Source organism: Chiloscyllium plagiosum, chromosome 12, assembly GCF_004010195.1.
Source record: "Chiloscyllium plagiosum isolate BGI_BamShark_2017 chromosome 12, ASM401019v2, whole genome shotgun sequence".
NCBI classification, from domain to species: Eukaryota; Metazoa; Chordata; class Chondrichthyes; order Orectolobiformes; family Hemiscylliidae; genus Chiloscyllium; species Chiloscyllium plagiosum.
In genome coordinates, this window is record NC_057721.1 from 73133549 (window position 1) to 73155452 (window position 21904).

Sequence of the window (21904 nt, forward strand, 5' to 3'; positions counted from 1 at the left end):
GGGATGAGAAGAGCAGGGAGTAGGAGAGGCAGTTGCTGACTGAAGCAGGAGAGCAGAATGCCAAGATACGAGAGGAGGGAGTAAGGCAAGCGTTCTATAACTATCAGTGGCACATGTGCAGACTGGATGCCAGCTTCCAGCCTAGGTATATATAAGGTGTGGTGCCAACTTTCTTGCCAATGCACTGGCACTAGATATTACATTGTTAAAGTCCTGACATGTTACACTCCATCGATGTTTTAACAAAATGTTTTGGGGACCTGGGTTCAAATCCCATCACATCAGAAATTCAATTTAAAAAGTCTGAAATTAAAAATCTACTGATGACCATAAAACTATTGTCAATTGTTAGAAACACCCATCTGGTTCACTAATGTCCTTCAGGGAAGGAAATCTGCCGTTCTCACCTGGGCTGGTGTACATGCGACTCCAGATCCACAGCAATATGGTTGACTCTCAATTGCCCTCTGAAATAGCCTAGCAAGCCACTCAGCTGTATCAATTGCTACAAAGTCACAAAGAAATTAAACTAGACAGACCACCCTGCACGACCTAGGCACCGGAAATGAAAATGGCATAAACAGCCCTGTCAATCCTGTCAAATCTTCCTTACTAACATCTGGGGGCTACTGTCAAAACTGGAAGAGCTTTCTCACAGTCTAGTCAAGCAACAGCTTGACAAAGTGATACTCACGGAATCATACTTTACCGACAATCACCATCATCATCATCCCTGGATATGTCCTGTCCCACCGGCAGGACAGAGATGCGACACGGTGGTATACAGTCAGGAGGGAGTCACCCTGTGAGTTCGCAACATTGACTCTGGACCACATGAAGTCTCATTTCACACTTTCCTTGTTATGCTCCATTTCCCATCCCAAATTTTTACCCACTCTCAACTTATCTTACAGTCATCTGCAAATTTAGATATTATGCCTTTATTCCTGGCATCTAAATCATTGATGTAAATTGCAATAAGTTGAAGCTCCCAATAGGAGCCTGTAGGATTCAGCACATCACATTCTGAAAATCAAAGACCCATTTATACATGCTCTGTTTTCTCGCAGCTAGCAAATCTTACATCCATACTAATATATTACCCCTACACCATGAATGTTTATTTTCCACAATAACCTTTGATGTAGCACCTTATCAATTGATTTTGGAAATCCATGGACAGACTCCCCTTTATCCACAGTGTGTGTTGTTTCTTCAGTGAATTCTAAAAAAAACTTGGTTCATCTGATATCCCTTTCACAAAACCATGCAGTCTAGTTCCATTATGTTTCTATAATCTCTTTTAACAATTAATTCTAACACACTTCCCATGGTAAACATGATGTTGAGGTGCTGGTGTTGGACTGGGGTGGACAAAGTTAAAAGTCACACAACACCAGGTTATAGTCCAACATGTTTACTTGAAAGTACAAGCTATAACCTGGTATTGTGTGATTTTTAACTTTGTCCACCATGGTAGACATCCATTTTAATGACTTATAGTTTCCTGCTTCCCCCTTTTCTTCAACAAAAGAGTTATATTTGCTACTTTTCAGTCCAATTAATTTTTGTCTGAATCTAGGGAATCTTGGAAAATTAACACCAAAGCATCCATTAGCCCATCAGCAACATTCTTTTCTGACCCAGAGATAATATCTATCTGAACCCAGAGCCTTGTCATCCTGCAGTTCCATCAGTTTGCTTCATACTATTTCTCTCGTGATTGTAATTGGCCAAGTTCTTTTCTCTCTTCCACATTCTGGTTTATAGCAATTATTGGAGTGTTTTATTCTCTCTGTAGTGAAGACAGAAGCAAAATATTTTTCATTTCTTCTGCCATTTCCTTATTATCTACTATTGACTTCTCATTCTCACTTCCTAGAGGACCATCACTGATCTCACTTTTCTTCTGTTTAAATATCTGTAGAAACTTTTGTATCCATTTTTACATTCCGAGCAAAATTTCTCTCCTAGTCTAATTTCTTTTTCCTGATTAATATTTTAGTTATTCTCTGCCATTCTTTATGTTCTGACAACCAGCTGACCTACAATTCATCTTTGCGCAGTTATGCATCTTTCGCACTTGACACTTGCCATAACTTTAGTTAGTCACAGTGGATCTTCCCTGTAGCATTTTTCTTTACAGTAAGTATATACTTATTCTGAATATTCTTAAATGTCCCATTAGGCATTTTCCACTCTGCCTATGATGAAATTCATATCTGCAAGCACAGCTTTCATGCCAAAATTGTTGCTGTTATTTAGATTTAAAACACAAGTCATAAACACAATTTGTTTGCCTTTCAGACTGGGTGTAAAGTTCAATCGTATTAGAGTTGTTGCTACCTCGTGCAGTCTTCATTCTGAGATCATTAATTAGGCCTGTAACCATACACAATACTATGTCTAACAACCAGTTTTCTGGTCAATTGCAAAGTACACACCTAGAAACTAGCACAAAAGCCTTCTATGAACTTTTCATCCAAGATATTACCCAAATGTGATTTCTTTCTAACTATTAGATTAAATTCACCCATGATTATTGCATCCCTTTATCACAATCACTCATTATTACTTCTTGCATACTTTATCCCACATTGTAGTTACTGTTAAGGTCTGTAGACCACTCCCACTAGCGATTTCTTGCCTCACTATTTCTCAACTCCACCCAAACCTATTCTACATTCTGACCTATTGTTTTAAGAGAAAGAAAAAATGGTTGGAGCAGACGAGCTCTGACACAGGTGCCCTACTCCACTACCACTTTGGATCAGTTTGAGCTCATGCAAAAACTCTGGTGCTTTTTTTAAAAGAACTGCATAACTACCAATTCACTGATCAATATTGGCTCATGTCCACGGATTAACTTTTAAAGGTCTCCTCCCTAAATTCAAAAACCTCTGGAACTTGCCCCAGCTTATCCTTATAACATCATTCAATCCTACGACCCTCCAAGAATTCTCCATCCTTCCAAACCTTTTGCAATCTCTCCTTCTTTCCTGCAGCATTGGTGGATATGCCTTAAAAACTCTGGACTTCCTTCCTAAACCTCCTCATCCCTTTGCGTTGTTCTCCTCCATTCAAACACCCTCTTTCAACTTTCCGTTTTTTTTTAAGTTTGTTAATCTTTATCTTGTTCCACTCTAGTGAAGTATCCTGGGATGTGCTAGAGAACTGCCTGTTATTCCTATAATTTACTTTAAATACCTTACATTTACAAGTGCTATGCAGAAATTGTTGAATATTACATAACGATTACGGATTAAGGTTTGGGCGGGAGAACGATTTAAATAACTTCCTGCGCACACACGCACACATAATAGCTTTTTAAAAAAATCTCTACCAGTGATTTGGTTTAAATAAGGGTTTATTGAGCGGTGCCGGCACCACCCAGCTTTCTAATGCCACCCACGGGGTTGTAACCTGAGATTGCGGCACAAGCCAGCAGTCAGAAAAGTGTAGTGCAACCGCAAAGCTGACGAAGAGCGACAGGCTTTGGGAATTTAGTTTGCAGAAATTTGAGCTTAATACCAGGAATAAGAAAAATAAATAAAACTAATACTTAAAAATAACGCCAGCAAGCTACCAAGATCGGGCATGGAAGTTGGTTTCGGAAGAAGACTGCCCAAAAGTTAGGCGGAAAGGAAAATCTCGGTTCGTATTCCTTTTCTTTCTTTTAACGTGGTGGATCCTCGATCCGATCAGTGGTCAGAACATCTGCTAGAAACGTGCACCAAGGAGGGAAGACTCGGCTAACCGGCCTGAGGTGCTTGTGATTTGAGAAACTGGGATATTAAAAGAGAGAACAGTTACGAATTCATCGTGAATGGACATCTTGAGGACTTACGGAAACTGTTACTTTCTTGCGTGTCTTCTCAATGTATTTTCAGGTGGGAAACAAAAACAGCTTAAGAAACACTACTGAGAAATCGTGCTTGCCTGAACCTGAAAAAAGTGTCATTCTTTTGAGGAAAGATCAGAGACGAAATATTCAGTTCAGAAAGAGAACTCTTTGGCACAAGCATTAGATAGTTTTTAAAAAAATACTTACCCTAAACAATGCTTTAAACTCAGATCGGAAAAAGAACTAATGAAGTTAAATTTAAATTCCGTCCAAACAGTCGATAAACAGATGAGGAAGAATTTTTTAAGGTGTTAGTGTGCCAGACTAGGTAGCATGTAAACAGTAGATCTGTGTAAATGGAGCTCTATGCTATAATGAAACTATTTTCCCTGGATCAGGGAACCGTATAATTTGGAAGTTTGTTTTAAGTTTAAAGGGCTTTGATATGAGTATAACAGAATACTTATTTCTCTAGTTTAGGATCCACTAGTGACAAGTCATCATGGAGTCATTGAGTTATACAGCAGGGAAACAGACCCTTCAATCCAACTCGTCCATGCAGACCAGTTATCCTAAATCAATCTAGTTCCATTTGGCCCTTATCTCTCTAAACCCTTCCTATTCATATACTTATCCATGTGCCTTTTAAATGCTGTAGTTGTATCAGCCTCCACCACTTCCTCTGGCAGCTTATTCTATACTTGCACAGCCCTCTGTGTGAAAAAGTTGCCCATTTGGTCCTTTTTAAAACTTTCCCCTCTCACCTTAAACCTATGCAGTCTAGCTTTGGACTCCCCCAGCCTGGGGAAAAGATTTTTACTATTCACCCTATCCATGCACCTCATGATATTATAAACTTGTATAAGGTCACCCCTCAGCCTCAGATGCTCCAGGTAAAATAGCCCCATCCTCTTCAGCCTCTCCCTATTCCTCAAACCCTCCAATTCTGGCAACATCCTTGTAAATCTCTTCTGAACCCTTTCAAGTTTCACAACATCCTTCCTATAGCAGGGAGACTAGAATAATATGCACTATTCCAAAAGTGGCCTAACTAATGTCCACAGCCACAATATGACCTCCCAACTCCTATACTCAACACACTGACCAATGTAGGCAAGCATACCTTCTTCACTAACCTGTCTACTTGGAGCTCCACTTTCAAGCAACTGTGAACCTGCTCTCTAAGGTCTCTTTGTTCAGCAACGCTCACCAGTACCTTACCATGAAATGTAGAAGTCTTGCCTTGATTTGCCTTACCAAAATGCAACACCTCACATTTGTGTAAATTAAACTCCATCTGCCACTTGTCAGCCCACTGGCCCATCTGATCAAGGGCCCATTGTACTCTAAGATAACATTCTTCACTGTCCCGCTACACCACCAATTTTGTTGTCACCTGCAAAGTTACTAACCCATACCTACTATATTCATGAGAGGAGTGAAGTTAGAATAAATTTATTTTAGTCCAATTGCAGCTTGAGAGAAATTATATGGTTGAATTAACTTCTTTTGTCATTTTATAATGCTTCAAATAGTGAGAAGCATTCATTTAATTGCTTTCACATTTTACATACTGAGAATGTGTTATTGAATGATTCAGAGTGTTTCAGTGCACACTGTGAAGACTGCATATCTTCCTACTGCTGCAGAGGTTCACCTCCATACTGCTGTTCATACTACGCCTACATCAGAAGCATCTTATCGTAAGTTGGCTAACCCAGTTATTTTGAAACCATGCAAGCTCATTCCGAATGTAAGCTCAAAGGATACCAGAGCTACTATCACAGTTTTATGGGAATGCTTTGTTTAAAACATGTTGAAATAAATTATACAAATGTATTGAAGAGAGAATGGGGAAGATGGTCAGAATATTTCCAGAGTTTAAGACTTTATGTGTAAAGTATTGCAGGGCTAGATTGTTTTCACTAGGAATTAGAAAATTTAGGGGGGTGGGTAATAAGTAAAGTCCTTGAATCCCTGAGAACTTCAGAAAATTTTGATGCAAATAGGTTACCTACTTAGACTGTTATTGGTCTTTCAGTTCTCCATTCTGCGTGAGAGCAACCAAAGTTAATTAATTAAGGAAACCAATTAAACTGTTTTTCTGTACCTGGCCATAACTAATCTTTTCATTTCAGAAGCTTAAAAATAGGGGCACCTCACTGTGACTTGGTGCTGGATGCAATTTTGAACTGAGTGCTGTGACTTTAGTGAATAAAGGAGTAAGGTGAAGAGGGGAAAGAGATGCTGCTACTTTACTTTCTCAAGTATTTTTTCACACTGTAGGAATTGGTTCTTACATTACTACAGGAGAACATCAGTTTGGTGTGTACCTAGTAAGTGATCAATGTTTATTGTGTTCCTAAGATTTAAGATAGTACAGGGACTGGTGGTAAAGTTCTTGAAATAGATACTGAATTAAATAATTAAGTCATCAAAATGCATTCAGTTAGATGGCATTGGTGTTGTGTTGAGATTGCAGAATGTGGAAACTCAGAGATGCCAGTGTGATCTGGAGCAAACACATCTGCATTAAGTTTGCAGTTCATGCAACATTGGTTCAGATTTGATGAGCTGAAAGATTAATTACAGAAACTGTGAAACACCTTTATTCCAGGAGGCTGTCACACATTTTAGGGCAGGATCTTCTGATTTGATCAATGGTCAGGAAAAGGTGTGTGTGACCATGTGTGACACAGGCAAGGAGACCCGGAGTGCAGGAGTATAGGAGCCTTATCACAATTATCCAACACTTTTGATGATATTTCAACTTAGAGTCATTGAGTCATAGAGATGTACAGCATGGAAACAGACCCTTCGGTCCATCCCGTCCATGCCGACCAGATATCCCAACCCAATCTAGTCCCACCTGCCAGCACCCGATCCATATTCCTCCAAACCTTTCCTATTCATATACCCATCCAAATGCCTCTTAAATATTGCAATTGTACCAGCCTCCACCACTTCCTCTGGCAGCTCATTCCATACACACATCACCCTCTGCGTGAAAACGTTGCCCCTTAGGTCTCTTTCATATCTTTCCCCTCTCACCCTATGGTCACACCTATGCCCTCTAGTTCTGGACTCCCGACTCCAGGGAAAAGACTTTGCCTATTTACCCTATCCATGCCCCTCATCATTTTTTAAACCTCTATAAGGTCACCCCTCAGCCTCCGACGCTCCAGGGAAAGCAACCACAGCCTGTTCAGCCTCTACCTATAGCTCAAATCCTCCAACCCTGGCAACATCCTTGTAAATCTTTTCTGAACCCTTTCAAGTTTCACAACATGTGGAAACAATTCAAGTCGGGGGGCATAAAGGAATATCATGGTCATAGGAACAATACAATGAGGGGTGGTGACACAATGCTGTGCAGCAAACAGTGAAGCTCTCAATTATTATGTTGTATGCCCGGTCCCAGGGGTGGCCTTAGCTCAGGGATGGAGAGGAACTTACAGCATGAGGGAAGGGGTACAATCATCATGATCTGTGTAGGTACCATTAACATAGGCAGGCCAAGGAAAGATATTCTGCATAACTAGTCGAGGAGCTAGACACTGAATTAAAAAGCAGAACATCAATGGTAATAATCTCTGTCTATTGAACCAATTCTCATCTGAGTCATGTGCAAATGGGCCAAATAAGATGAATATATAGCTCAAGGACTGTTATGGCAGAAGTGGGTTCCAATTCATACAACCAGAACTTGGGAAAGTCAGGACTGTTAGGACAGTCTGCATCTAAACCATGCTGGCAGTGATGTTCTAGTGAGCCATATCTGAGAGAAGTAGAGAAGACTTTACACTAAACATGGGGGCAAAGGATCAAATTTCAGAGATGTCATAAATCAATGATTAGGGACAAGGGAGGAAAGAAAATATTTATATGAGAAATAATACACACATTATAATAGAAAGGGATAGTACAAATCTAAGAGCAAGTCAATAGATAAGGCCAGGTGTTACAGAAGAACAGGTACCTGAATTTTTAAAAATACCAGTTTGTACTTATTTACTCATGGGACACAATTCTGGCTGGGCCAGCATTCAGTTCCCAATCACTAGTTAACCTTGAGAAAGTGGTAGTGAACCACTGCAGTCCATGTGATCTAGGTAGGTCCACAATACTGTTAGGTAGGGAATTCCAGAATTTTGACCCAGTGACATTGAAGGAACGGGACGTATTTCCAAGTCAGAATGATGAGTAGCTTAGGGAGAAACTTGCAGGTGGTGGTATTCCCATGTATCTGCTGACCTTTTCCTTCTATATGGTAGTGGTTACGGTTTTGGAAGTTGTTCTGAGGAGCTCTGGTGAATATCTGCAGTGGATATTGCAGATGGTACATACTGCTGCTACTAAGCATCGGTGGTAGAGGGAGTGGATGTAGTGTAATCAAATAGGCTTTGGCCTGGATGTTTCAAGCTTCTTGCGTTTTGCTGGAGCGACAGTCATTGAGGCAAGTATGAAGTATTCCACCATACTCCTGAGATATGCTTGTGATAGTGGTCAGGCTTTGGAGAGTCAGGAGGCAAGTTACTCACTGCAGTATTCCTAGCCCCTGACTTGCCCTTATAGCCATTGTATTTATATAGCTAGTCCAGTTCAGCTTCTGGTCAATGGAACCCCAATAATGTACACAGTATTTCAGATGTAGTATTATCAATGTCTTGTATAATTGAGTTCAAAATCATACAACGCTAGGTTATAGTCCAACAGGTTCATTTGGAAGCACTAGCTTTTGGACCGCTGCTCCTTCATCAGGTGGTTGTAGAGTATAAGATCGTAAAACACAATTTATAGTAAATGTTTACACTGTGACGCAACTGAAATTATGTATTGAAAAAGACATGGATTGTTTATTAAATCTCTCATCTTTTAAAATTGCAGGCAAAGATGTAAATTTGCCGATGACACGAAGGTTGATGGAGTGATGGATAGTGTGGAGTGCTACTGTAGATTGCAACATTGACAAGATGCAGAACTGGGATGATAAGTGGCAGATGGAGTTCAACCTGGAAAAGTGTGATTAATTTTGGAAGGTTGAATTTGAATGTAGAATACAGGGTTAAAGGCAGGATTCTTGGCAGTATGGAGGAACAGAGGGATTTAGGGCTCCATGTCCATAGATCCCTCAAAGTTGCCACCCAGGTTTGAGACAGTTATAAGGAAGGCATATGGTGTGCTGGCTTTCATTAGCAGTGGGATTGAGTTTAAGAGCCACAAAGTTATGCTGCAGCTCTATACATCCTTGGTTAGACCACACTTGGAATAATGTGTTCAGTTCTGGTTGCCTCATTATAGGAAGGATGTGAAGCTTTAGAGAGGGTGCAGAGGAGATTTACCAGGATGCTGCCTGGACTGAATGGCACGTCTTATGAAGTAAGGTTGAGGGAGCTAGGGCTTTTCTCACTGGAGCGAAGAAGGATGAGAGGTGATTTGATAGAGGTGTACAAGTGGTGGCACAGTAGTTAGCACTGCTGCCTCACAGCGCCAGAGACCCGGGTTCAATTCCCGACTCAGGCGACTGACTGTGTGGAGTTTGCACATTCTCCCCGTGTCTGCGTGGGTTTCCTCCGGGTGCTCCGGTTTCCTCCCACAGTCCAAAGATGTGCAGGTCAGGTGAATTGGCCATGCTAAATTGCCCGTAGTGTTAGGTAAAGGGGTAAATGTAGGGGAATGGGTGGGTTGCGCTTCGGCGTGTTGGTGTGGACTTGTTGGGCCAAAGGGCCTGTTTTCACACTGTAAGTAATCTAATCTAATCTAATCTAATCTAATCTAATCTAATGATGAGAGGCATAGATACAATGGATAGCCAGAGAAATTTTCTCAGGGCAGAAATGGCTATCACGAGGGGATCTAATTTTAAGGTGATTGGAGGAAGGTTTAGAGGAGATGTCAGAGATAGATTCTTTACACAGAGAGGGTGGATGCATGGAATGCACTGCCAGTGGTGGTAGTAGAGTCAAATACATTAGGGATACTTAAGCGACTCTTAGGTCGGCACATGGAAGATAGTACAATGTAGGTTAGTTTGATCTTAGAGAAGGATAAAATGTCGGCACAATAGAGAGGGCCAAAGGGCCTGAAATGTGCTGTACTGTTCTATGTTCTATGTTCAATACTGATCCCTGTGATATACCTTTTGGTACATCTTGCTAAACATAAAATGACCCATTTAAGCCTACTGTTTCCAGTTAGCTAGCCAATCTTCTATCCATATGAATATACTACACAATATGTTTTTATTTTCTGTAATAACCTTTGATGTTGAAACCTTATCAAATGCCTTCTCGAAATCTAAGTACAGCATATCCACTTGTTCCCCTTTATCCACATCTATTACTTCCTCAAAAAAACTCCAATAAATTGGCGAAATGTGACTTTCTTCACACTCTAATTTTCCTTCCTTGTTAATCTTTTAGTAATTATTTGCTTGTTGAAATATTCTGTTCAATCTTCTGACCTGCCACACATTTTTGCACAATGTGCTTTTTCTTTAAGCTTGATACTATATTTAACATTCTTTTGTTACCAAAAGTAAGTGAGTCCTCCTCTCAGAACTTTTCTTTCTTGTTGCACTGCATCCACTCTGCATTTCTGAAATATCACTTTAAATGTCTGCCTCTGCATCTCTATTGACCTATTACTTTGCTTAACTGACAAGTTTACTTCAGCTGGCTCTGTGTTCATGCTCTCTTTATTGCCCTTACTTATGTTAAAAATAATTGTTTTGGACACATTCTTCTCCCCCTCCAACTGAATGTAAATTTAATTCATATTATGATTGCTATTATGTAGGGCTGCCTTCTCTATATGAGGTCATATATTAATCCTATCTCACTGCACAATACCAGGTCTATGTTTTAATACAGCCTTTTTTCTGATTGTTCCAGAGCCAAAAAAACCATGAACACTTCATACAGGCCATTTGATTTTTCCAGTCTATGAAGATTAAAACCCCCATGATTATCATGGTATCTTCCTGACAAGTATCTATTATCTCTTCTTTTACACTCCATTCTACCACAAGGTTACCATTCAGAGACCACGCCACTCCCACAAGTGACTTTGTGCCTTTGTAATTTTTCATTTCTACCCTAATCACTTCTACATCTTGATTTTATGAACTTAGGTCACCCGTCTCTCATGCATTAATACCATTATTAATTAACAGAGCCATCTTTCCACATTTACTAACTTGTGATCTTTCCTAACTGTCATTTGGACAGAAGAGAGAAGAATTCAGGAGGTGAGATGAAAGTGACTGCCCTGGACACCAAGGTTGCATTTGACCAGGTGTGCCAGCAATGAGCCCGAGGAAAGCTGGACTCAATGGAAATCAGGAGAAAAATTCTGCTGGTTGGCGTCAGACCTAGCACACAGGAAGATGGTTGTGGTTGTTGGAGGTCGGTCATCTCAGCCTTGGAATATCTCTGCAAGATCTCCGCTTCCCCTGAATGCGAACATCCTAAGCTGCCTCATTAGTAATGGTCCCTCCAATGTAAGGTCAAAAGTGGGTGTTTGCCAATGATTTCACAATGTTCAGCACGATTTGCAGCTTCTCAGGTAATGAAGCAGTCCACGTCCAAATGCAGTAAGATCTTGTCAATATCCCAGGCGTGGGCTAAAAAGTCACAAGTAACATACTCACCACACAAATGGCAAGCAATGACCATCTCCAATAAGAGACAGTGACAGACAGACAGACAACCTAACCACTGCCTGTTGACATTCAAAGGAGTGACCATTACTTTGACAGATCAGTTTTCAAGATGCATACGTCAGGAATATAATGTTACCATATTAAAGTCACTAACCTTCTGCAACACATTGTAACATTATTGCTTATATCCTAGTTACCTTTTCTAGAAAAAAGTTCTTAAACTGCAAGTGATACTTGCAAATGCCCTTCTGTTATTCTAAGCAGGTGCCAGGCATTCTTAAATAGCAAGTATAAGTGAGTTTCAAAGCCACATTAACAGACAGGATAGAAGCAGATGATGAGAATGTCAACTAGTGAAATGGGCAGATGCATTGTAGATTAAATTCACAGCAGAAAACTGAAGTGCTGCATCTGAAAAATGATCACATAAACAATGGTACAAAGACTCTGCTTTCCTTATAATGTTAAAATAAAGAATTGCAGATTTGGAGATCTGAAATAAATACAAAAACTGCTTGTGCTTTCTAGAATGGATGTGGAAGCACTGGAAAAGATGCAGAGGAGATTTACCAGGAGGGAAGGTCTTATGTGGAAAGGCAGAGAAACTTGAGTCTGTTCTCATTGGAAAGAAGGCTCAGAGGGGATTTGATAGAGACATAAGATAATCAGAGAATTAGATAGGATAGACAGTGAAAGTCTTTTTCCTAGGATGATGGCGTCAGCTTGTACGAGGGGGCGTAGCTACAAATTGAGGGGCGATAGATTTAAGACAGATGTCAGAGACAGGTTCTTTACTAAGAGAGTGGTAAGGGTGTGGAATGGGTGGAATGCCCTACCTGCTAATGTAGTTAACTCAGCCACATTAGAGAGATTTAAACAATCCTTGGATAAGCACATGATGATGGGATAGTGTAGGGAGATGGGCTTAGATTAGTTCACTGGTCAGCGCAACATCGAGGGCCAAAGGGCCTGTTCTGTGCTGTATTATATTATGTTCTATGAAACTCAGCAGGTCCATCAACACCTGTGGAGAGAGAAATAGAGTTAACATTTCAAAGTCAATATGACTCTTCATTGAAATTGAAGCTACATGGAAATATTAACTCCATTTCAATGCTGTTTTTCACTTTTGCCTTCCTTCACTACTACTTTTCTTTACCTTCCTCACAATAAAAGAACAGAAGCTTACATATCTGGCATTATTTACATGGTGTTGATAAAACAGAGAAAGTGTTCTGATGAAGGGCTTATGACCGAAATGTTGATTCTCCTACACCTCAGATGCTGCCTGACCTGCTGTGCTTTTTCAGCACCACACTCTCGACTCTGATCTCCAGCATCTGCAGTCCACACTTCCTTCTTGAGAAGGTAGTGGTAAGCTGCCCTCTTGAATTGATGCAGTCCATTTAGTGTAGGTATAACTACAATGCTGTTAGTGAGGGAGTTTGAGGATTTTTACCTGAGCAACGGTAATCATAGAATCAATATATTTGCTACTCAGGATGGTGACAGTCTTGAAGGGAAACTTGCAGGCAGTGGGGTCCCCATGAATTTCCAATCCTGCTCTGTGATGGTCTCAGTTCTATGTTATAACTACGCCTTATTGGTCTGGGAGGGTGGCTGTCTGCAATTAGCTTCCAAAAAGAGGAACTCTAGGTCTGAATTTTGAAGTGAGTAGTACCCCTTGCCCTGTGTTCCAGTCCTCTGTCGCTTATGTTACACATCAATCACTGCAATTCAATAAGTCTAAGGTCTATTGCACTTAGAGCAGCACTCTTATCAGTTCTGCCACCCAAAACCACCGATTAGCAGCAACCTTTCCTGCCAATTAATGGGCTACTCAGATTAATAATGGAGCTTGAGATTGCTTTCGACCAGACAGTTCTGATGTTAGTTTCCCAATCACAAAAGGAAAATCTTGTCCCTTGTGACGGTAGATTATGGAACAATGCTTATCTCTATGTGTGCTGAGGTTTGTGTGTAAGCATATTTGTGTAACTACTTTGATGTGTAACTACTTCTGTATCTGAGTGGCTGAATGTTTGGTTGATTGTGCTTCTGAGTGGTAAAGAGGTTCAGCATCTTTGTTCATGGAACATGCATGCTCTGAGTGACGGTGTTGCTTGCATTTAAATATTTCTACATAATGTTTGCTATTTTGAATAGCTGATTGTATTTGTATGAATGTATGCTTGAGAAGATTGTATTTCTGATTTTGAGTGACTGTGAACTTTAGTTATGTCTTAGTAGCAGTATCATTGAATGGTTATGTGTCTCACTATATTAGATTAGATTAGATTAGATTACTTACAGTGTGGAAACAGGCCCTTCGGCACAACAAGTCCACACCGACCCTCCGAAGAGTATGTTTGAATAGCTATTTATTTGTGTTTAACTGATTTGATTATGTTTAACATGCTGTGTTTCAATGGCTGAATATTTGACTGATCATGTTTAGCTATATTTGAATAACTGCATGTGTTGGTTGCATTTCTGAGTGGGTACGTGTTCAGATGTCTATTCACATAGTTGTTTACCTCAATGGTTGCATATTTCAGGAATGTTTGTGATAGCTTCTGTTGTGTGTGTTTAAAATATGATTTAGTATCTGCATGGTTGAATGGTACCCCAAGTAGCTGGATTTGCTTGGGTTTGGAGATGGATGATCACCTCTACTTTAAATGACAGCATTTCACTATATTTATGTAAACATTAAATATACCAAAAAGCATTTCAAAAAGAACAAACAGTTCTTCCTGGAATTCTGACCAACACTATACCCTGGACTGCCATTACCAAAAACAGATTAATTGGTTATTCAGTGGATAGGAGATACCTGTGTCTAAACATTTTGGCCAGCAGTTGTTTTTAACAATAATCACTGTACCTCAAAGTAATTAACTGCATATAAGTTGATTGATTGAAAATATGTCTAAGTGATGTGATAAAGTACTGTGCAAGTGCAAGACTTTCTATTTTGTTTTCAAATAAATTTTAAGTATGTACGTGAACTGGGATGACAGCTTGTTTCAAATATATTATTTTGATAAAACATTTAATTTATTTACAATTAAAGGTCACTTGTTGACATTTTGAAAAAGGCAAAGTAATCTCTTTATTTTGCTGTCATAGCAGTTGATGAATTTGCATGTTTCTAGTATAAATGTCCTTTAGATGTGCACAGTTGATTTAAAGATTCCTTGGCTCATAACGATAAACGACTGACAATTTGGATTTCACTTTTGGGAGATTTCTGAAAGAATATAAAAAATGGGAAACACATTCATGATTCCTAACAGATAAAGACAAAGGCAAAGATGAATCTTGCTTCCACAGGTGAATCAGCACCGACCAGTCTTATGTTTGTAATGTCTTTTTCAATGCATAGTCCTACTCAGCCTGGCTGCTTGAAATCCATTGCAGAATAAACAACAGTTTATTAAAAAATAAAATTGCTGATCCCTTCTGACCCCACATCTTTTACACACTAGTATTGTCATCTCCTTACAAACATCAAAATAGTAAAGACATTACTCAATGTAATTATTTTTATGTATTTTCATATTCTTCCACATTTCCTATGTTGCAAATAATCCATGACAATCTTATTGTCCAAAAGGCCAACATTCTAGTCACAAATCTGTCTACAATAATGTTATTTTCCTCTTTACAATTTTTGCTGTATGTAACTGATTCCTGAAATATCTTACTTTGTTCCTCTAACCTTTAAGACGTGATATGTTATTCTTACCTCTGAATCTTCATTTTACAGAAATTAAGGTTCAAAGCATCATGTCTTTAAAATTCATTCTATACCGTTAAGTTTAGTATTAGCTAATGATAACTTTTAAATTTATCTTCTTTCTTTATCTTATATGATCTTGCACAATAAGTGTTGGACCATTACTTACATATTTCAGCAGTTAAAAAAAGACGCCAAAATTAAGTTTGAAAGTTCAGCAATAACCTGCAGAACAATCCCAGAGAAGGTATGGATTGACCAGAGCCTGGGATACTTGAAAAATAGTCGATTTGGTTTATTAGCTATCTGTTTCAGGACTGCCTAAATTGACCAGCGTAAAGCATATAAAAGATCCATCTACTGTGTGTGTATATATAGGTGGTCTGAATATAGGAAGTAAAAGCAAAATGGAAAATAGTCAATACTAATTATTTCAATCCTACGTAAACCAACTGGGAATGTTCTCTTGATTTCTTGGCTATCAGCATTTCAAAACATCCATGCTTTGTCTGCATTGTGCCAACAGCATCACCATGGAGGTACTATTTTATTACTGACAAATAGGCAGACTTGTTATTTGTTGCTATAGAAATAATACACAAAGCTCTTGACCGGCACCCATTGATAAGTGAGCTAAAATATAGGACAAGCTGTAAATTAGATGAACAGTTTTTTTTGTATTGTTTTCAGATTCTGTTAATTAATTGCAAACTTCATTAACAGGCACTTCTGTGTCCCTTGCATTCCTAATCTGTATTTTGGAAGTGTACTGACTTTAAATGCTAAAACAGTAGTTCCATTTAAGCTCTTAAAATCTTAGCTTAGAAGTTGCTGTTGTACCAAGGTAAAGTGACAATAGGATTTTTCAGGACCATGCCTTGGAAGATTTTCTCAAGGGATATCCAGATTGGAACTTGGATAACATACTTGTCATTTTTTTGCCATTGGAATAGAACACCAGTGAGAGAATAAAAAAATGATTGAACTAATCTTAAAGAAGAGATTTATTTAGTGGAAAAGTTTTATATAACATCTTTGACCAGTGCTTATATAAATTGTTACATCCTGTCTCAATTGATTTATTTCTCCAGATATTGTTTCTAATGATCTTTCTTGGAGCATATCGGAGGATGGCTATTTATCTAGACTTTTCTCTAACAAAAGGAAGAGATAGACTTTATAATGCCTAGTTATATCTCTCAGAACACATGCCCTTTATAAGTAATTCCCTTGATTACCCATTTAACCAAACAATGCCTTTCCAAAGATCCGAGGCTATGGTCAATACATCTCTTCTTTGCAACTGTCTTAAAAGGATCTCTACTCAAGGAAGATCTCTACTCAACTCTAATAGGCTGTTTAAAAGTTTTTTTTTTGTCTTTCTTCCTGAAAAACATAAGAAATAGTCCAACAGCATTATTAGTTGAAGAGGAAACTGGATGAATCCATGAGCAGTCATTAAACAATACCAAGTCAAAGGGAGAAAATTAATTCAAAGGGCATGTTGCATTGACTTTTTAATTTGTATTGAACAAGATTTGAACTAAAGTAACAGCATATTTCATATTTAGATAATTGGAGGATCAAAGTAAGCAATTCAGTTGTGTAATGACCTTATACACAAGAAAAGTCCAAAATTATTAATATAAATAGATGTAGGAGACTGGAGGCTGTTTAAATTTGAAAGGTACCTGGGGACCACCACCTCCAAGTTTCTATCCAAATTAGACACAATCCCACTTTAAAAATAATTGCTGTTTCTTTCATTGTCAGTGGGTCAGGTTCTCAGTGCCCACAAAGGAAAAATTCTAATATGGAGAGAAATCAGAGTTAAAGTTTGGGTCCAGTGCCCCTTCCTCAGAACTCTGTCAGAGCCCAACCTCTCTCAAAACCCAAAACATTAACTCTGATTTCTCTCTACAGATACTGCCAGACCTGCTGAGCTTTTCCAGCAATTTCTGTTTTTATTTCTGATTTCCAGGATCCGCAGTTTTCTCGGTTTATAAAAATTCCTAAGGTTTAAGGTCAAAGAGAAAGATTTAAAGAAGATGTGCAAGGATTTTTTTTTTCCCCCACACACAGGATAGTTAGGTCCTGGATGTGCTGCCAGGGGAGGTCGTAGAAGCAGACGCAATAGCAACATTTAAGAGGCATTTAAACAGACGTGAAGAGGCAGGAATAGAGGGATACAGACCATGTGCAGGCAAATAGGATTAGTTTAGAATGGCATCATGGTAGGCACAAATATGTTGGGCTGAAGGGCCTATTCCTGAGCTGTACTGTTCTATGCTGTAAAAGCATTTTGGATGTATGTAAGTCCCACTGACTGCAGTGTTTTAAGAAAGTGGTTCAACATCTTCTCATTGCCCAATTAATCTCATTTGCCAGCAATGTCCATATCCTGCCAATGAATAAAAATAATTGAACATAATCTTGTTTTCAACTGACAGCTACAGATAATATTTTCTAGCAGGTATTTCTGAATAATCAGGAGCCAAAGTCCTGATTCCGTTTCCTCCTGTTCCTCCTTAGCTTTGGCATTCCTGAAGAAGGGCTCATGCCCGAAACATCAATTCTCCTGCTCCTTGGATGCTGCCTGACCTGCTGCGCTTTTCCAGCTCTGATCTCCAGCATCTGTAGTCCTCACTTTCTCCTTTGGCATACTATAGCCAATTGTAGCATCTTTCAAGCTGAACATCGGGAAATGAACCTAGTATATTCTAAACTTCATGGGTCAATTAACATTCTAAAGCATGCTTACTAATTAAACCATCAGCAAACCATATTAGCTTCATAGATACAAAACAGTGTTTCTTATGCCTGCTAAGGTATACCTCACCTAAAGAACACGGCTATGATCCCAGCTGATGTTAACACTAGACAAATCAGACCACAGAGTAAAATATGGCTTGGTAGATCCTAACTTTTTTTTAAAGGTGAAGGTTAGCTGTTGAATACATTAACAAACGTCTGCCAGTGTACCTTTAACACAATTATTAAACAAGAACGAACATGATCTACATTATACTAGATAAAATGGTTGGAAATATTTCAATACCGACATCAGAATTTCACATTTTTTTTGTCTTCAGTAAGATCCTTGCAAACACCCAACCTCAGCAAAGAGTCATCACTATCTCCACACTAACTCTTCTCAAACAGACCAGTGTCACTGAGCACATTTTTCTCCAGTGAGTTTCTATGTATGCACTAGATGCTAATTTTCTTCAGCTGATAAATCTTCCTGAGACAACTAAAACAAACTACAAACTAAACTCAATCTTATTTTAACTTTAGACCAAACACAAGTTCCATAAATTCAGTTTCCAGCAGTTCCTGTCAAATTTCTTATGAGGGTGTTTGACACCCCAGCATCCACTCTATCATATTCACAAAGAGACAGACTGACTTTCTGGATTGATTTCTCTGATCATTTCATGTCTACTGTAATCTAGTTTTTTCTTCTGTGTGTCAGTAGACAAAAACATTGCTTTTACACTTTAACACACTGAACTATTCACATCCAGATCATCATTTCAAAAACCTCATTAAGGTAATGTAAATGAATAGGCTTCCAAACTCCTCGGTCACCAAGTTCCCAAGGACTCGAAAGCCATATCTTCATAACACAAAACAAAATACAAAATATAAATTCAACCTAACATTATACATCGCTTCTGACAACACGTTTTGTTTTCATAAGATGTCACAGTTTCGCAGAATAATGCCAATTTCAAGACTTCTTGTACATTTCCGATGGGGCCATAGTTCCAGATTTAAAACACACAGATCAAACTGTAACCATAATTTATTGTAATTCTACTAATTGTGCATTCTCCAGTATAGCCACCAGAAGGACTGTTAAGTACTGAGCAAGTAAATTCTTTAAAGCTATAGAAATGCAACTTTTCTTAACATTCCAGACTGTCTAAAATTTATCAGATATTGATCCAATCAAATGTTGCACCTATGAGATGACAATTGATTCAATATATAGTTAATTAAATTGCTGCTTCAACTGGAGGGAGTGCTTGGCAATTGGAAGAGGGGACATAAAAATATAAGTACTGTATTTCTTGTCCTTGCAAGGAAAGGTGCTGTTGGAAATGGAGGGATGTTGAGTAATTGAAGAGCTGAATCAAGCTTTTGCAAAGGGACCTGTCACTTTAAAATACTGAAATGTCAGGGAAACAGATGATATGTTAGTTGGTAGCAAAGTGTTAGAGATGGCAACAATGATCTTTTCAATCTAGAGGCTGATGGGGCTGGAAAGTGAAGACAATGGAAAATTAATACTATCACTTTGTATTCACAAGATTTATTTTCCACTAATTTTTGTAATAGTTCCTTGAATTTTCTGACAAAATAATTATGTTTAACATGCATACTATTATTAGTGTGTAAATAGTCAATCAGTTTGTGACAAAGAAGCAATGTTCTTTGAATTACTGCATAATTTGTGCCATTCTTCTGTTGAACTTATGAAAACAGCACCTTACTGATGACCTCCATATGTGTTTTTAGAAATTGCAGTATTTACAAGTTAATTACCAATTAAACCTACTGTAGCAACAGAGGGCTGGTACCTAACAGCACAAGGACCAGTTTAATGATGAGGTTTATGACAACTTCTCAGAATGATAAAAGGAATAATTGGAACTTGAGTTTGATTCATGTAAGCCATAAATTGTTAGTGGAGCTTTTAAATTTCAGATGTCTCTTTTTTTCTTCTTTTTCTTTCCTACCTCTTTTACTTTCTGTTAATTTTTTCTTTCTCTTCATTATCTTTCTGTGTTTGATTTAATTTAAATTCATTCTGTTTATTTCATCAGTTTTTGTATTTTTCTCAACCCTTAAATCTCTTAATTTAATTCACAAGTGAGACCTGAGACACAGTGATCCATAAACCAATGGATCTTCAGTCCAATTGATAATAATTTCATGCTCACCAGAACTGACCGTGCTGCAATTTTCTAGATTTCAGTGGCTTCTAGAAAAGGGGGATAAAGACCAGGGAAAGAGAGAATCAATTTCAATAAATAACATTCCTTCTCAGGGCTAATGCCCTCTCTGTGGAGGTCTCTTTGCCCAAGTGCTGTTTGGCTTCAGTTCCTGACTATGTGCCGGACAAAACGAGATCGGTTTCTCATTATGAAACCTGTGAGGAAGCTGAGCATCACGTGGGAAAATAGCAGGGTGTGGAAGAACAAATCTGTTAGAGTTAAATGAGGCAGAGGGCTGTGAGTGCCCTCCTCCAGCTCCTGTTTCCTCAGTTCCCACCTATTCATTAATATTTCAGAGAAACTCCCCCCCAGGTGGGAGATTGACATTGTTACTCCTGTCTCCTGGCCCTCTGGTTTACAAACCCAGAAGCATTCCCACGACACCACCATTTCCCATAAAACATGGCCTCATCCCACTCTCATTGATCTCACTGCAGCCAAAGAATCACAGACAATCGTTTCCCACTGGATTCCTTTTGCAATTTTCAAATAAAATATTTTGTTCCCTAGATTTCCACGTTTTATGTGTAAACATGTTCAGGGACAGAAAAATGTTTTTCAGAAAATGCCAGGGTTACACAGACAGAGACGTCGAGCGGTCCGGGAAGTTCCTCAGGATTGTCTCGCTCCTACAGTCACCCAGAGGAGCGCTCCAGCCAAGGGTGGAGTGAAGATCACTCATCGCTATAGAGTCCGTGCTGGCGCTCTGAGGGAGAGTCGATGCTCTCACTGATCCCGAGAGTTGTGAATACACGAGCTGCCCTTCCAGAATGGGGTACAATGCTCAACTCATCGACCGCCAGATCCGACGTGCCACAGCAAGGAACCGTAATGACCTCCTCAGGAGACAGACACGTGCTGCGACCGATAGGATACCCTTCGTTGTTCAGTATTTCCCAGGAGCTGGAAAACTACGCCATGTTCTTCGTGATCTGCAACACATTATTAATGAGGATGAGCACCTCGCCAAGACCTTCCCCACACCTCCACTGCTCGCCTTTAAACAACCGCCAAACCTCAAACAGATCATTGTTCAACATATGAAACATCTTCAACATATTGTCTTGCTAACACCAATTGTTACAGCTAACCTGAGAATGAAGCTTTTTAAACAAAGGTTTTGTGATTTACACATGAAAGAAGTGAAACTATCATGATATTCAAACAGATGAAAGGCTCAACAGACAATCCAGGTATTTTTCAATGTATAATTTCAGTTGCATCACACTGTAAATTTTTGCGATAAATTCTGTGCCTTAGAATTGTGGCCTGCACAACCACCTGGTGAAGGAGCAGCGCTCAGAAAGCTAGTGCTTTCAATTAAACCTGTTGGACTATAACCTGGTGTTGTGTGATTTTTAACTTTAGATTTGTAAACAGTCAGCTAGGATTGCAATTTGTTGCTTGTTGTGAATTCCGTTATTTGCATGAATTCACATTTGCCGAATCGAGTTACACTTTCCCCTTTCCTACTCAACTGACTGATTGATTTCCATCAGCTTGCAGTCTGCAGATTTGTCCTTCACTATCACTACCATGCCATCTGTAAATTGTAATTCTCTACATTAATTCCAGGTGGTGGGGTGTACCAGGAAAGGCAGGGAACAAATACTGAACCCTGAGAGTACCCTTTGGAAACAACATTCCAATTA

General features: G+C 39.0%; 1 protein-coding gene across 1 annotated transcript in view; it reads left to right on the top strand.

Annotated features, from left to right (window-relative positions):
* The first annotated feature begins 3180 nt into the window (after window positions 1-3180).
* Window positions 3181-21904, top strand: part of cyyr1 (cysteine/tyrosine-rich 1) — a 38976-nt gene continuing 20252 nt past the window's right edge. The window contains exons 1-2 of the mRNA XM_043701396.1: window positions 3181-3890; window positions 5445-5547. Coding sequence (XP_043557331.1) covers window positions 3827-3890; window positions 5445-5547 — 167 coding nt within the window. The 5' untranslated portion in view covers window positions 3181-3826. The remainder of the gene's footprint in view (window positions 3891-5444; window positions 5548-21904) is intronic.